An 18,611-nucleotide genomic window follows, 5' to 3' on the forward strand; every position below is an offset into this window, starting at 1 on the left:
TGGTAATTCTAATTATTGGTATTTAATTTCAAAGAGATACATTGAAAATTCCTCAACATTCATTTTACAATATCCCCCTCTTTTATATCCACTATCAACTAAACATGTACTTATTCTCATATGCAATCATCACAGTACACGATATGTAATGTATACAATAGACGGTCAATCCTACGAGACCATTTATATACAATTAAGAAAGCATCAAATCTAAACAAACGAGTCGTAAAAGTATTGTCGATGTCAACTTTTCATTTATTATTTATTATGTATTACAGTGTCAGGAGTATTGTTCCTATTCATTTTGATAGCAATTCCAATTTTTAAACATACACTCAGGATTTTAAACATTAATTATTAAAATTCTACACTTAAGCTGTTGCGTAGGAAATTTGTACAACCACGGGGTATAAAAGTTCTTCTCAACTTCTGAAATGTCTCATATTTTTGAACGGTGACACTACTGAAAGAGCTGCAGTAAGTCTACTTTTTATATATAATTTTAATCTTCAAAATCTCAAGCTAAAAAAATGATAATTAAAAAAAGTGAAAATTTGTGACAATGCTGAAAGAACTGAAATAAGTCTTGTTATTTTATATATTTTTATATCTCTCAAAATCTTACGTTAAAAGATGTCAATTTAAAAATCATAAAAATTTCATAAACTTAAATAATGGTTAAGTCTTCTCATTTTTTATGATAGTCAGAATAAAATATCTAGAAATTACTGTTTATTTATACAATTTATATCTTAAATGTAAAACTCCATGATACATGTACTTAACTATTTTCATACATAAATCATTGACTGCATAATTCATATGCGAAAATTTCAATTCGACCACTTTTCCCTGAATTTATTTCAAAAACAAGACATGTGTGCTTTTCTGAACATTTATCCAAATTATAAATAATGAAAGCTGAATAAATATTATAATTATAGTAGATTTTGACGTACATGTAGCAAAAATAAATAAAAAGGAAATGTTTAACTAAAATTTAATTTATATTAGAAATAAGGCTAATCTGATGTTTAATATACCACTAATAATATGTTTTGGAGTTTAGTATGACTTCCATTTTTACTGAACTAGCATCCATTTTTATTTAGGGGCCAGCTGAGGCCCACATCATGGTGTGGGGTTTTCTCGCTGCGTTGAAAACACATTGGTTGTCTTCGGCTATTATTTGCTCTTTGGTCGGGCTGTTGTTAATATTACAATAATTCTGTTATTTTAACACGTTTGTATAATACTTCAATCATATTTTGTATGTTCTTTTTTGTCAAGTAAATAAAATTGAGAATGGGAATGGGGAATATGTCAGAGAGACAATAACCCGACCAAAAAGGCAATAGCCCGACCAAAGAGCAGCTAATTGCGGAAGACCACATATGGGTCTACAATGCAGCGAGAAAATCCTGCATCCGGAGGTGGGCCTCTACTCGCCCCTAAATAAAAATGTGTACTAGTTCAGTTAAATTGCCTAAATTCAAATAACAAACAAGACTAAAAAGTCCAGATACCCCTGACTTTGGACAGATGCAAAAATGTGGCGGTGTTCAACATGTTTTGTGAGATCTCAAACATTACCTTATACCTTTAGCCAATGTAGAATAAAGAAGCACACAATAATACGCACATTAAAACTCAGTTAAAATGAAGTCTGAGTTCGATGTTCGATGTTAGAATATGTGTAACAAAAGAAACTAAGCAGAATGACAATTATACATGAATTAATAAAGGACTACAAACAGTACTGACATACCAGACCTCAATTAAACTGATTGAAAGATTGTCTTTAGTTTAAACTATGGACATCATCTAACGATACTTGCACATAATATAAGCATGTTTGCACGTCATATAAAGCTGTTTGCACATCATATAATGACAAGTGCACATCATATAAAGGAAGATGCACATCATATAATGAAAATGGTCATAACAAGACAGTTTTGGCGTTCCATATTAAACTATTGTAGCGCATATAAAGTTGTCGAATCTGTACTGTGTATTACAAGTATCCGAACTTGAAGGATTTAAATGAGGAAAGAAAACCAATGTTTATCATTCATAATATAAGTAAATTGCATCATTCATATACACAATTTAAGCCACAATTTACGATTTTCATTTGAAAAAAAAGACTCACTTCTAATTCCCCTAATATCAATTCTTTTTCAAATACAAAAACTGAAGAGCACATGTATTGCATTCACCTAATAACAGATCTTATCCGTTGAAAAAAAAACATATCTTTCAAATGTATATTTTATTAAATATTCTTGATTGAAATTGAATAATTTTCATGTCTTTTTAAAAGAGAGTAATTTATCGAAATTTGAAATTCTAAATGCATTGTCGGAGATTTAAGATCTGACATATAAGGTTGAAACTTATAACTTGATATCAGAAATACAATGGAAATGTTCAAAATTCCATTACAAAGCAATATTCGTATTCATAACACATTATCTTGTTCCATCCACTTATGAATGTAGTATTTTCCACTGGACGTTACGAGATAATTCATAATCATTGGTCATATCAAAAGTTTTCATTAATGTTAAGGATTTTTAAATCTACTCATTTTCGAATATTAAAATCAAATCTTGAAATGATACTTTTTTGTGTAATTACGTATTTTGCAATTGAATGATCATCTTTTTATATTGCATTTTATACTAAACATTTTATGTGACTTGATTTTTACTAGAAATTGCCTACTTGTTTTTTATTTTTTTATTTTAGCGGACCATGTTGAAGAAAAATGTAGATGCAGTAACTGTATTGTTTGTTGCAGCAGTTGTTTGTTTAAGTCTGTGTTCAATATCTTGTAGTCCTGTTTTTAGAAGGTATGTATAATATCTACCTTCTCCTCTATGTATGATTTCTCTAGAATACCCGATTTCGTGTACCAGTTAAATTTTTCAGCTAATCTCTTTCAAATCAATCGTGATATTAATTTTAACGGACAGACTTCAATGTACAATTGCAAATTCTAGTGGAAACATCTCTCCATCAACGAGTTAGTGTAGAGTGTGGAATGTAAATGATTTTATACCTATTGTTGGTTTTTTATGCCCCATTTATAGGAATTATGTTTTCTGGTCTGTGCGTCCGTCCGTTCATCCGTTCGTTATTCCGTCCGTCTGTACCGCATCAGGTTAGAGTTTTTGGTCGAGGTAGTTTTTGATGAAGTTGGAAGTCCCACCTACTTGAAACTTAGTACACACGTTCCCTATGATATGATATTTCTAAGTTTAATGCCAAATTAGAGATTCTTCCACATTTCACGGTCCATTGAACATAAAAAATGATAGTGCCGATGGGGCATTCGTGTTCTTTGGACACATTCTTGTTTAAATTGCATGCATTATTTCTATATTTTTTATTAAACTTTACAGCGAAAAAGTAATTACAATTACAGTATTGACATTTGGTTTATAAATATTAAACATAGTAGATATATTTCATATATTAGGTGAAAACATCTATTATTTTAATCAAAGACGTGCATTAATCTAATGATTTGATTACAGAACAAAACTTTTTTTTTACTTTTATAAAATTCATATTAAATGTACAATAATCAATTCTTGTTTATTGAGCAAAACAAACAACAGTTACCTTGTTTATCTAAGCACATTTTACTTCATAAAATATTGTGAGGCAACAGAACTTTTCATGTGGGACAATCAGAACTCTAAAATTTCAAAAAGTGGGACAATCGGGAATAAACTATTTCAACATTTATGGTTCAAAAACCTGTTGTCATAACATGATCTGAAAAGAGTGCCTACAAAAAGTCCTATACAAAATTCTGAGACTCAAAAGCAGTTTTACCCAGATTTTAAGGAGTAAGCTAGTATCTATTCGCTGCAGTATCATCATGAGTATGAAATTCCGTTCATGAGTAAACGATAATTTTTCGGAGAACACATTGCAAATACTAATTTTTCGAAGGTAAACAGTCCCCATTCATACAAATTTATTATTACAATTGCAATTAACTGAGGTATTGACTACCTCGCACCACACTACTGCTAAGTTCTGTTACAGGGATAGAGGGCTTTTCTGTATATAGAAGACTTTTAAACAATTCGGAATACTTCTGAATAGAAACAGTACATCATTGATTGACAATGGTTTTCACAAAAAAGAAAATCTTAAATTAAAACGCTATATTTACAAATATAAATTTCATAATGAAATAATACTTATATCGGTGTTTGAAACTCGGCAGGTTTAAGGGCATACGATACAGTTTTGATCCTGTATTTACAGTTTGATGAAAATTTCCATCTAGGCTAGTTTTTGCCTTCTTAAATCAAATATGTAATAAAAAATATACCTTCATGTGCTACTTTTTAAGTTAAATGAGGTCGAAATTTTGTATATTTGCTCAAAATTCGGATTTGTGGCCGTATTTTCTCTTTCGAAAGAAAGCCATAACTTTTTTGTTTTAAAAGATAAACACAAATTGTTTTTTGTTAGATAATTTGTATTTTTTGTATTTTATAAGTATCCATTTTTTATTCAGAAATAACTCATATTTATCAAATGGTCATGAATTAAGAAAAAATAGTATTTTTTGCTGTATATTTATCAAAATTAAAAAAAATCCTCTATTTACAGTTTAATCAAATTTGGTCCACATAATCTCCCTGCAAAATGAAACAAAATGTCGTTTTAAAAAATAGGGGTCCATGCACTCGTTTTCAAATTAAATCAGTTTGAATGATAAAAAATAGTCGAAAAATGCATCTTTTCCCGATATGTTATAGTTCGACGTCGCGAAAATAACATTTTACTATTAGCAACGTCATTACCTTCTATGTAACTGTATCGTATGCCCTTAACAGGTAAAAGACGACACAGCTAATGTTAGGGTATATTGTATACAGTTGTGTTGTCGGTATAACCAGCATTCCCTTTGTGTGATTTTTAACAGTATTAAACAAGGTAAAAATGCCAGTTTTTTCTTAATAGCTAAAGTTCATCTTAAACTAGAAATATTGTTCTAACTTCCCAAACGATCCAAAGTCAAGAACAAGTAACATGTATGCTGTTGATTCCGTCTTTTTTTCGTGATTACCAATTTTCGTGGATTGGGGAATACTTGCTTTTTCGTGAATTTGCCAAAGTCTGCAAACATTATAATATATATATTTTGAAACTTGTAATTCGTTGATCACTTCAGTTTGTGGTTACCTTGTAGCCCCGATATGCACGGACAATGGTATCCATTGTTCATTTAATAATAATGAATCCACAGTATCCTTTAATCTCTTCCTATAAAAATAGAAAAGAAACAATTTATTTTATTTTATATTATGACTTGAGGATAATGTTAATATTTATCAAAGGTACCAGGATTATAATTAAGTACGCCAGACGCGCGTTTCGTCTACATAAGACTCATCAGTGACGCTCATATCAAAATATTTTTAAAGCCAAACAAGTACAAATATTGACGTAATATATATGTGTATCATGCGTCAATATCATGAAGTTGTCCTTGACACTATTGAACTTGTCTGATTACGTAGAATAATTAATTATTAATATTTTTATTGCTTATAATGGATTACTACGGTAATAAACGTGGCCGTACTGCTTCCGCATTCTTTCCAAAGGTCTTGTTTTAATTGTTCAGCGTCTTTTCATGTTTGTCCTCAAACTAGTCTTGTTGCTTATGATTCGTATCGCTTGAGTAGAACTACGACAATCAATAGTGCGGTTGCTATTTTCTTTCAGGAGTGTTTAATTTGATCGTAACGTTTATTCGAGCAGAATAAAATATTAAAATATTGCATTTTGACCAGAATGACGATTTTACTTTAAACTAAATAAAATTAAGGTAATTATAAATTAAAAAAAAACCAAATAACTAAAAAAACAAGCAGAAATTTAAGAACTGTTATTAAATCTACTATTTAGTGTACTTTGCTAGCTTCTATTTTGTGTACAATATGTAAACTATTAGTAAGTTGAAAGTAAAACACAAAGAGGTAAACCACACTGTTTGTAAACACAACATGCCTGTATCGTGTCTGCTTAAAGGGGGCACTAGCTGCCACATTCATATTCTAATCGTTGACTCAAATTCTCATATTTGTTTATAACAGTGTAAAACATGTTATCGTCACTGATGAGTCTTATGTAGACGAAACGCGCGTCTGCCGTACTAAATTATAATCCTGGTACCTTTGATAACTATTATTCGAATTATAAAAAGTCTAAAATAAACAATTTACAGGGCAAAGGCTAAAAAATGTGTAGATTCGTTGTGTGTGTATTTAAGTCTAGACGCCATCTAATTTATTGTGAGTTGACCTCCCTAAAACTAACGATGCCCATATAAGCGATAAACTAGTAAACATAGATATAGATATAAATAGATAGCGAAACTCGTCCAATTGGATTCTTCTAAGTGTTTTTAATTTCATTTATAGATTAAATCATATGTTAATCATCATTTTTGTTTCACTTTCAATGTTGACATTCTTTTCTTACAAATAACCAAACTAGCACACATTTCATGCGTTATCCATCTCTAGCTAAGGGGTTAAATTGAAGTTCACATGAATACTGATTCAATGAGATCGAATTATCACTTGCAAGTGAATAATTTATCATCAATATTTCTTAGCTTATTTTGACAAAATTGGGGCATACTGGCGGCTTAAATCGAATAATTATTTCACTATTTCACTATTATTAAAGATTGAACACAAATCCTAATTTATATTTTTTATATATCTCGTAACTAGTGCCCCTTAAAAACTCAATGTACGGAAATACTAGTTTCATCAGTTAATGCATGTGCGAGATACAATTCTGTTTAATTAATAACATTTGGGTTTTTTTTCTGGGCTAGTCCTTAGATCAAATTGTGTATTTACTAACCCCTGTTATACAATAGCAAATGAAATGTGTAAGGATTAAACAGCCACATTTATTGCAAAAAAAAAGAAGTTTGTTTAGTAAAATTTGATCCCATCAACATATACAGTGTACGAAATAGATAACATTGACTGTACCCTTCAAACACGCGGTTTTTTTTTTTAATTTACATTTACAATAGCGAGCATGGGTTGGTATCTTTTTATTAATAACATTGGTAAAAAATATCCAAAGAATACTATTGACTTTTCAAAATGTATAAACCTCTAGATAATAGTTTGTCATTCCTGAAATCGACTGCCTTCTGTTTTCACTGTTGAGTTTTATTTTTAGTTGTATGAAAAGTACATTGAAAAATAATCGATGTTTTAATGTCAACCTTTCATATTACAGAAGTCAATTGCAACAAGACTTAGACGATGTAAGGGACCTTCTTGAATTGTATAAACAGTCACACCAACCAGAAAGGTAAACGTTAACGAAGACAGTCAAGGTTTTTTTTAAATTTCAGTACACATCAATTTCTTCTTCTTTTTCAAATTAGCTTGAAAAAAATATGTAAGGTTCAATATTTGATGTTGAATATAGGGATTAAAGAAAACTGTGGAATATCTTTTATTTTTTCAAATCAGCTTTTCACAAATAAGTATGATTCAATGTTATATTTGATATTAAATATAGGAATTAAAGAAAAACGTTGAATACCGCCTTCAAACAACACCAGAAAACTAGAAACGATATCTCATCATATTAAGTGCTATAATATGTTATATATTATAATATTGTAACCACATACTATAATGTGGTATCTTAATAAAATACTTAATAAAAAACCCAGACCCATTTAAGGAAAGAACGTATAAATAAATGAAAAACAACGTAATATAGCTATATTAATGCATACGTTTTGGTTGGATTTTTTCTCATATAGTTGTTGTCTGATTGCTGTGTATCATAGACATCAGACATGGGGCTATAGATGGCCCAACAAATAAAAGCGTTGACACATCATTGGCAAACAATTTTGACCCAACGTACTCAGTACAAAGTGGGCCAACATTGATCCAACATGATTGAACTGCAATGAGCCACCGTTGCACCTTTTTTAAACTAACGGTGGCCCAACATTGGGTCAACGTTAAATATAATTTTTTAATAGTTAACTTAACTGAACTTAATCTAACTGTCTCGAGAGGAGAATACCGTAGTTCAGTGGTACATGTAGAATCTATATATAATTTTTTCTAAATTACACCAGTAGTAAACTGAAATTTTTTTGTTCATTTATAACTTACATCAAAATTAATGATATCAAAATTTTAAAACTGGCAGCGTTTACTTTAGAGTTTGGTTTTTTTTTCTAACCTTGAACATCACTTTCTCATGTTGGATTTGTTGCGTACATATTTCATGTCTTTATTAGCGTGAAAAAGTAACATATCTCTTATACTTCCTGTCGCAAGAAGATCATTGATAAATCTTTCCACTGATGATATTTGTCCCTATAGTTGCCAGTCGTTCGCGATTCCGTGTTGTTTAATACATTAATTACTCCTTTTGCTTATAACAAATCTGACAGACTGCATTTAGAGAAATGCATTCGGAATCCTGGCATGCAGTTTATCCTGATTAAAGTTAATCCTAAAAAAACGATAGAAACATGCATATGTCGAATGCAACTATCTCAGTACAAGCGATAGGATTACAAGGATAACTAAATTCTCTAAAGATATTTAAACGATTTAGCTTACCAATAAACATTATAATGACGCTTTTAAAAAGAATGATAAAATGTTTTTTTAAAAGTACTTTTTTGCTGAATACGATATTAAATGAAAGAATAATGTTATCCCTTGTTTGATCTTGAAAGATATAGGATTAAAGTAGATGTATATGAATAAATATTAATGTTATCTGTTACTTTTCATAAGGTATTAAATATTATCTAAATTTATGATTCTGTACGCCATGTTGTTTCCCTAATGATTGTACAAATTTTTACTAAAATCAGCAACTTTAACTTGTATAGAAATGCAATACATTTTCATTGATTTTTCATATGCAAAGAAAACAAATTTATATCAAGTCTATTGATAAGAAACATTTCATCGAATATAACAAATATAGAGAGAATTTTCATTCAATCTGGAGCTGTCACGCTTTGCCTCAGCAAACGTGTCAAAATGTGCAGTATGACTCAAATGGCCCTTCATAGTCATGGACCGAGAACATACATGAGTGTTCCGCTATGTGACATTGTAATGTTGCTAGAGCTAAATGATACTATAACAGTCCAGGCTAATTTTATATCTATTAAGTTAATAGTTTGATGTATGTAATTTGTTTATTGAACTTTAGAGATATAAAGTTGGGCTATAAAAAAGCCTGGCACCGGAAGCGCTTCTTTTATATTGTCAAATTATTAAAGCTAGACATTTAATTAAGTCGATAACCGGTAAAACCGAATTTTAGAATTACAACACCATCAACACATGTTATTGATTGATAGATTGATTGATTAATTTGTGTCTCACGCCACTTTCAACACTACTGTGTTATTTCATGGTGGTCAGCTTTTATTGGTGGAGGTAGCCGAAGTCCCCGGAGAAAATCACCGACCTTCGGTAGGAACACTGGCAATCCGACACAATTAAGATTGTGTCGACTGGCTAGTGGTTACAGACGTTGAACTACTTAGACCACTCGGCCACTTGGACCCCTCTAGACATACTGCTGTTTAGTTATGTTTTCGCTATTTATATATGCTCTATATTCACAGAACAGGCAGAACCTTAAATCTCAATGAGCAGATATACCCCTATCCTCAAGTTTTCGTTATTCACCAAAATGTGATTCTCAATGAAACAAAAATGTTTAAAGCTTTATTTAGAAATTCAAAATTTGTTGTGTTATTTTATTCCACAAAACTGAAGAAAAAAAATACTTCAAAAAGCTTTTATTTAACTAAAATACGTGTTGATGCAATATTATAAATTGAAACTTTAGGGTTTTGCAGTTTATTTTATTGCACAAATAATTGCTGTGAACATTTCCATTTATAGATATGAAAATATCAGGGTGATTGACATTTTTTTTTTTTTTTTTTTTTTTTTATTTGCTATGTGGATAAATTTTCATTTCATTTGCATCTCTAAAATTATGTAAAACTACGAATTCGCGACGTTATGTTTTTCTTTCTATTTCAGGCGTTTTTATTTTCTCGATATCGAGATTGCTTTATTTAGGCTAAAACAAAATCTGGGTAACCTATACATTGTATGGCATTAAAACTGAAACGTTTATTGCAATAACTTTTCAATTCAAACCGTATTCTGTTGACGAAATTTCGATAAATCCCAATTTCAAATGTTTTAATTGTATTTCAAGGACATTTTTTGCATTCAAAGATCTATTTCATAAGGTTTTTATTTTAAATAATTCAACACTATTATAATTGAGAATAGAAACGGTGAATGTGTTAAAGACAACAACCCTACCAAATAATGCAGAAAACAGCCCAGGGCCACCAATGGTTAACGACTTTGTACAGGTACATAAATACGGCGAGGTTAAACCGATGTTTTGTGAGATTTCTCTCATCTCCCTATACCTCTATCCAATGTTGAAAAACAAACGCACAGCAATATTCACAGTAAAACTCAGTTTGAAACTCTAGTCCAATGTTACAATAGGTTACAAAAGAAACATTTTCTTTAAGTTCTCTTTAGGTGTAATACCACCAAATCATGGTACGTAACATCCGGTTATAAAAGGTCGAAAAAAATATTACCTTGAATTTGACAGTTGTAGGTAATTAATCCGACTTTTTATTGCAGTAAAACATTTCTGTGTCATGAACATATGTCTTGGGTATTTCAAAACAACATTATTTTTTATCTGGGGTTTCTACAGAATATTTTGTAAACTTGAGGTTACTTGTAGATGGTTAATAAAGCTTGTTCACAGGTTAAATAAGGAGATACATTTGATTGGTTAACTTCCACTGATGGTTATTTTCTTATATGCAATGAAATATTATGTGAATTTTTTTCTATAGAACTGGACAGGATAAAACTTTACAAATGCCAAGTATTTCGTTATTTCAAATAAAGATGAATTCTGCACATTTTTGTGGTTTCTATAGAATATTTTGTAAACTTGAGGTTACTAGTTCTTGGTTTCTAAATATTGTACACAGGTTAAAAAAGGGATACTTTTGATTGGTTAACTTCCACTGATGGTTATTTTCTTAAATGCAAGGAAATGTTATGTGCATTTTTTTCTATAGTACTGGACAGGATGTAACAATACTTATGCCAAGTATTTCGTTATTTCAAACAAAGATTAATTCTGCACAGTTTTGTGAAAAGTGCAAATTCAACAAAGACTAATAGGGGGAAATCAATAGTGGTATTATTTACACCTGTATTGTGTGTTTTTTCTGTACAATCTTATCTTAATGTTTTATTTTCGTTTCTAGTATTCTGAATGTGTTTTCGTTGGATGCACCCAACATCTGTTTTTAGTTATATCAAACTTCTGTTTAACAGTAAAGGATTACAAGAATTTGTGTCATTTATTCAATCTATGTATAGTATTACGACCATGTGTATAAAAACATTAAGTAGTATAAATTTTCTTTTAGTTTTAGCAATAGAAATAAGCGTAATCCAACGATAGGCCCTGATCTTGGATATGGTAATCGATGGCATGCTGGATACACTGTAGCCCATTTACAACAATGTAAGTAAAGTAATGAAGATAAGATGCATGCGTATAAAATCACAGTGCAATAAACAAAATGAAAGAAAGCTAGGTTCAAAATATTCAATTTGACTGCTAATAATTTTATTCGTGTTTCAAAAATTCCAATAGGGAACATATATTACATTATTGTAGAAACAAACCATTATTCTCGACGTTCAGTTTCTTTATTTTTGTTCTTAACTACATGGTAGACATTTTCACTTTCACAATCATTCAGATGTTATAACAAAATGTTTACCATGTAGTTAAGAAGAAAAATAAAGAAATTGAAAAAGGCCATTGGTCGAAACCTCTTGAATAATGGTTTAATACTACAATAAAATAATCTCATTGTAATTGGGCGCACTAAAACTTGATATCGGCTGCATTTCGGAGTAAGTTTCAAACAACTTCGTAAACGCAGCTTTAAACATAAAAACAGTTTATCATTACGACATCCGCTGGAAACCTGGGAGTTGTTGTTGGGATCAAAGATTTAATCTTAAAACAGGTATACGACAAACCCAACTAATTCAAACTTGTCTTGTTGCTTTGATTCTTATGAATGCTGGGCGCATAAAATTTCCCCCAGCTAGAAGAATACTATTCAAAAACATGTAAGAGCATTTATGATTGTACTGTTTTTATTCAAAATGCAGGTATAGTGACAACGGAAATCGGTTCCTTCCTTTACCATCAATGTGTTTCTTCTTTTTATAGTTGCTGATTTTTAGTTGTTGATTTTATGTCTAGTTTATGTTGATCAGTAACACATAAATGCATGCATGTCAAGAATAGCGAAGTAGTATTATGGCGATCAGTTTCCATCCGCTTTGTAAATAAAAATAATCAAAACTATCAAAATTACCATACTACGACTACTGTTTTTGAATTCAATCTAAAGCTCCTTAGAGCGTGTCTTGTATATTTTAACATATGCCGAATCAAAACAAAGGGTTTCTTATATTATCTTACTGTATAAGTGTGCCACAAAGTTTAACAAATTCGACGGAACAATACATCAAATATACAAAGGAAGATGTGGTATGATTGCCAATGAGACAACTATCCACAAGAGACCAAAATGACACAGACCGCTTTTCATGTTATTTCAAAGTAAGAAGAAGTAAAATCACAAAAATACTGAACTCCGAGAACAATTCAATCGATAAGTCCTTAATCACATGGCAAAATCAAATGACAAAACACATCAAACGAATGGACAACAACTGTCATATTCCTGACTTGGTACAGGCATTTTCAAATGTAGAAAATGGTGGATTGAATCAGGTTTTATAGCGTTAAATCTCTCACTTTTACTTTTTGACATTGACCCAAAGTAAACTATTATAGAGCATGATTTCTTTTATTTCTTTCAATAACTATTTAATCATCACTATTGGTTAATTGCGAAAAGCATAACCATAGTATTCTTTTATTATAAGAATGAATTTGTATTAGGGTTTCTTTGATTGTATGACACACATATTTTATAAAAATAATTATAGATTCGTATGCCCGACAATTTTTCTACATGTATATTTCGTTCAATTCTTTAGGTTATTAACACACATATACATGTTTATAATTTAGCTTCCTTGTTGAATGTTATGATACATTTTCCTTGTAAAATTTTAATTATTGACACTTTTTTTCAGTAAAACATCAATTAACAGGACCTAATTCTCCAGGAAAAAGATCTGTGGCAATTTACGGATGGAAAAAATAGACAAATGTCCTCATTAAACGAATTTACATTTTCATATGTTTTTCATTGCAAAAAAAATGGGGCTTTTTTTAAGAATTGTGCAATTAGTTTCATCATAACATCAATAGATTTAATTAAATAGTGAAATGCAACTTTTTTCGAAGGTATATGACACCTATTCAAACAGGGAACAAATTTTAAAGAGAAAAGTGTACAGACTTATATTACATTATGATTAATTAGTTTTTGACATTAGAATTAATTTTACTAGTATCAGAATAAGTCATTTTCATCGGAAGAAGAAATTGATAAGTATGACTGTGTCTGAAACAAGAGACTATCGGTAACGATAAACAAATCATCCTTTAAGAATATCAGTTATAATAGACAATCAGAATTGTTGTTGCTCTGTTATTCCGGTTCCCAAAGTTGTACAGGGCAAATAATTTTCACAACCTGTCCCTTGATTAATGGTATTTTTTATGGTTAATGATTAGCTAGGTTTATTTAAGGAATTTTGATAATTCTATGAGAGGTGCATAAATAAAGTCAACAGTAGTATACCGCTGTTCGAAATTCATAAATCAGTTGAGAGAGAAAAACAAATCCTTATTGTCAAATACAGTATGTTGTGTAAAATAAACAAGTTACTTACGAATTGTGCCTGTGTAAAAATGAGCGTACGTGAACAAAGACAGTAAGAAAGAAACAAATGAGTAAAATTATGATGAAATAACTCCGATAGTACCACACTAAACTTACTGTCTTGTTTGTGTTGAGTAGCGAATTCAAAAAACTTTCCCCTCTTGAATATATGGTATATTTCATGTTTTGTTATTGGAATTTTTACTAAATGTGTTCATTAATATAAAAATAACACTTATGAGACAAGTTTTATTTAAATGTGTTGATAATGAAATAAACAAAGTAACTCTTATCAGTATGAGAGCACTTTTACTTATTAAACTTGTTAAATGAAATTGTATATAAGGCGATGAGGTATGGTTGCCAATTAAACGACTATCCACCAATTAACAATTGACTAGACTCTAAACAAGTACAAACTTCCTTACGACTTTCAAAAAAAAAATATAAAAATGTATAACACTACAAATATCGTACTTGATAATATTATGTCCAAATATCTTGGAAATTGTTTTTGACCGTCCCTTTTTCCTTTTTGCCTAATACGTTCTCCTATTTATTTGTATTGTAGTCCTGTATTATTATGTTGTCATTTTAATGTTATATTTAACAATGCCATCAAAGTGCGAGGTTTGGCATGCCACAAAACCAGGTTCAACCCACAATTTTTTTCTTTAAAAATGTCCTGTACCAAGTCAGGAAAATGGCCATTGTTATATTATAGTTCGTTTCTGTGTGTGTAACATTTTTACGTTGTGTTTCCGTTGTGTCGTTTGTTTTCTCCTATATTTGAGTGTGAATTCACATTACTATAAGACGTGTCACGGTACTTTTCTATCCCAAATTCCAGTATTTGGTTTTGATGTTACATTGATTATTCTCATCGGATTTTGTCTAATGCTTAGTCCGTTGTTGTGTGTGTTACATTTTAATGTTGTGTCGTTGTTCTCCTCTAATATCTAATGCGTTTCCCTCAGTTTTAGTTTGTTACCCCGATTTTGTTTTTTGTCCATAGATCTAAAAGTTTTGAACAGCGATATACTACTGTTGCCTTTATTTCCATATGCAGTCAAAAGTAAAATAACAAAAATGCCGAACTGCAAGGAAAAATCTAATTGGAAAATGCTTATAAAATGTCAAAATCAAAATCTTAAACACATCAAACAATCGGAAAACAACTGCCATATTCAATATAAACACAATTTAATAGAATAATTCTCCTTACATTGTGATATTTTTGATACCACTGACAATTTACGTTCAGAAAATAAAAAATCATATTTTGGGTTAAACAAACCATACATATAATAGGAGTAGATTGTTGCAACTACATACACACATTACAGCTGTCTTTGAAGCCCGATACCGTATCCTACTTATAAAAGCTACAACGTGTTTGTTTACGATAGGAAGCGGAAATAAACGCAATAATAACTATACAACGTCAATAACGACCCAATGTCCTTGAAATTACAATCAATATCCAAGGAGGTCGTAAATTATATTGTCAGGAATTAATATTTATGAAACGAGTCAATGATAGTCTTAAAACGCGGAAGTTGTAGTAAGTGGTCAGATTCTCGTAACAGAATACTGAGGCATTCAATAAACTGAATAAATAATTAGAACGGCATACATAACAACAATAACTTAAAGTTCCAACAATCAATCAATCGAATCCCAATTACGGGGGAAATTGAGCGATCATAATCATGTATAACCCCGCCACATATTACATACTACATGAAAGAGCCATTAGTGGCTGTCGTGTGTGTCTTTTGTTTGTTTGCCTTACTTCACATGTTGTCATGCAATTGGTTTCTATAGCTGGTACTAGCATAGAGTGTTGGTTATGCACATTGTTGAAGGCTGGACGGTGAGATAAAGTTGCTCAATTGTGCATAATTTTGACTTATTCTATTTATATTAAAATATAATAAGCATTGTCATTATAAATATTTTGTAACGTGTAGTTTCTTCTTTATGCATGGACAGATGTTTAAAACTCGTGAATATATTAATAATACGCACACTAAGGTAATAAACAACTGGGGTAGTTGCTTGAACTCCTGAAAGTGTGAAAATGGTTGCATTTTCGGGGTAAGCATCTCCTTCCCTGCATGCATCACCTGTCGAAAGGATTAAATAGGATTTTGAAATCGTTATCTTCTAAGCAAAATTTATGAACGTTTCTGTCATAAAGTTTATCGACAGGATGTGTTTAATCATATGGGTACCAATTGAATATTGTCAGAGATTACTTTGTCGTCTAACGGCTGTTTTCCTAGACAAGCTTGGGCCGTGGGACGTCAGAGCTCGTCCCATATCAAAAAGATGCGCTGCTTCGTCGCTTCTAATGCCTACGGAAGGCCTTGGAACTATATAAATCAGGTGTCAATTTGTTTATTTTTCATTTATCTTTTCATTAATGTAAGTTTCTTCTACCTGCCACCCTTTATTGTCTCATATTTAAACAGTTTTCACAGTGACCCACCGATTCTGGCATTTTGACTTTCATTTTGAGAAATTGTCATGTGATCGCGAGAAAAAAGTAAAGCACAATGAACTATGGGAAATGAGTATGCATATGACCCTAGGTCAATATGAATATATAATCTAACAACTCGTTCATTTACGATGCAAGCAATGTAAATATCCGAGAGCTTCCGAATGTTGTCGTGGTTAGCACTAAATGCTTAATACCAATTTTCTTTGATCCGCAATCATAGTAAATATTCGTCTAACTTACATTTGATTAAGAAATTTTAAAAGCAATAACTGTTGCCTTGATATAATTTTTGCTCTAAATAATCTTATCTTTTCTTCTTTTACTGCAAAAATTTACCCAAGGACAGCAAAGGTTTCCTTTTCTAAACATGAATCGGAAAGTTGCCAAAATTAAAAGCTCAAACACAACAAACGAATGGAAAACAACTGTCATATTCTTGACTTGGTACTTGCAGTGCATTGTACCTTACTGGAGTTCATTTTTTTTTCTCGTTGGTACCATTTTTCGTGGATAGAGGAAAACTTAAATGTTCGTGAATATTTAATTTCGTGATTTCGCCGAAGTATGCATATAAGTCTATGGCAAAATTGGTGCTCCATGAACATTTAATTTCGTGGTTTATATATAAAGGCAACAGCAGTAAACCTCTGTTCGAAATTCATAAATCAATAGAGAAAAAACAAATCCGGGTTACAAACTAAAACTGAGGGAAACGCATCAAATTTAAGAGAAATACGACACAACAGAACCACAACATTAAAATGTAACACACACAGAAACGAACTCTAATATAACAATAGCTATCTCCCTGACTTGGAACATGGCATTTTAAAATAAAAATGGTGAGTTGTACCTGGTTTTGTGGCATGCCAAATCTCCCGCTTTAATGGCAATATTGATTATAACATTACAATGACAATATTACATGTACATGACAGGACTACAATACAAATAAATTGTAGAAAATATAGGATAGAGAAACAAATAAATTTAACCAATAGGCCTGGAACAAGATCATTATTATTATTTAGAATTAAGAATAATTCATACTTTTTGTGAACAGTAAATTTTATAAAATGACTATATACTATATCTCCATGATTAAACTGAAGTGGTGACTAGCTATAGAATAAAAACTGACACATTACAAAAATCCACAGCCGTGTTAGCTGAAACCCAGTGTAACGCTCAAAATTATGTCACATTTCAATTTGTAAAATGAAACCGATATGCCTGTGACAAGAACATCATCATTATTTAGAATTTAGAATAATTCATACTTTTGTGAACAGTAAATTTTATAAAATGACTATATAATAGATCTACACGATTAAACTGAAGTGGCGACTACGAAATCAAGGTCCCACAAAATCAACGAAAATTGGTATCTATGATCACTTGTATGACAGTCGCATAAAAATCCATTAAATTGACAACAATGTGTGAACAAACCGAACATTCATATAAGTAAAAATGTCAAAAATAGGGGTACAGCAGTCAACATAGTGTTATAATCCTAATAACTATAAAAACACCAAATGTATCAGCAAAGAAAAACAAAACAACAAACAACAAAGCACATACGTAAAAAACGAAAGACAGGAATATAACAAATGACCACAACACAACATTGGCGGTATGCATTTCCAAACGGATATGATCAAAACAAATTTACTAAACAGTAAAGGTTAATATTTTTTAAAGACAAATAATATAATACTAGAACACGTTATTAAGATACGTCAAGGCCGTTGTGTATTATTTGTGAAGTTGACACATAGTAGGTCTTGGTATCTTACTATGAATTTGTTAAGAAAAAGGTTGAGACGTTCTTTGACATAACCCTGAAGTTAGTATATTGCTACTAAGGTTAGGAAAATTGATAATATCAAAGTTAAAATCGTCGCATTTGTTACATTTCCTTTGACAAAACTTTTATTTTTTCGAAAAACTAAGGATTTTTTTTATCCCAGAAATAGATTACCTTAGCCGTATGTGGCACAATTTTTTGAAATTTCGAGTCCTCAATGCTCTTCAATTTGTACTTCTTTGGCTATATAACTAATTTGATCTGAGAATCACTGCTGAGTC

The 18,611-nt window shown here is 30.8% G+C and overlaps 1 protein-coding gene across 1 annotated transcript; it reads left to right on the forward strand.

Annotated features, from left to right (window-relative positions):
- Positions 1 to 414: 414 nt before the first annotated feature.
- On the forward strand, positions 415 to 13,421 carry LOC139482840 (uncharacterized). The gene is made up of 5 exons (XM_071266882.1): positions 415 to 477; positions 2,755 to 2,858; positions 7,306 to 7,380; positions 11,558 to 11,655; positions 13,317 to 13,421. Exons 2-5 carry the CDS (start codon positions 2,761 to 2,763, stop codon positions 13,385 to 13,387), a joined length of 342 nt encoding a protein of 113 aa, XP_071122983.1. The 5' UTR covers positions 415 to 477; positions 2,755 to 2,760; the 3' UTR covers positions 13,388 to 13,421.
- The last annotated feature ends 5,190 nt before the right edge of the window (positions 13,422 to 18,611 follow it).

This window comes from Mytilus edulis, chromosome 7 (assembly GCF_963676685.1).
Source record: "Mytilus edulis chromosome 7, xbMytEdul2.2, whole genome shotgun sequence".
Classification (NCBI taxonomy): domain Eukaryota; kingdom Metazoa; phylum Mollusca; class Bivalvia; order Mytilida; family Mytilidae; genus Mytilus; species Mytilus edulis.

Bases quoted from the DNA above. Each gene is read 5' to 3' on its own strand.
- LOC139482840 (XM_071266882.1), top strand. From the start codon at position 2,761: ATGTTGAAGAAAAATGTAGATGCAGTAACTGTATTGTTTGTTGCAGCA. The intron at 7,381-11,557 runs GTAAACGTTAAC...ATTTTCTTTTAG, and splicing joins CAGTCACACCAACCAGAAAG to TTTTAGCAATAGAAATAAGC. The intron at 11,656-13,316 runs GTAAGTAAAGTA...ACTTTTTTTCAG, and splicing joins TGTAGCCCATTTACAACAAT to TAAAACATCAATTAACAGGA.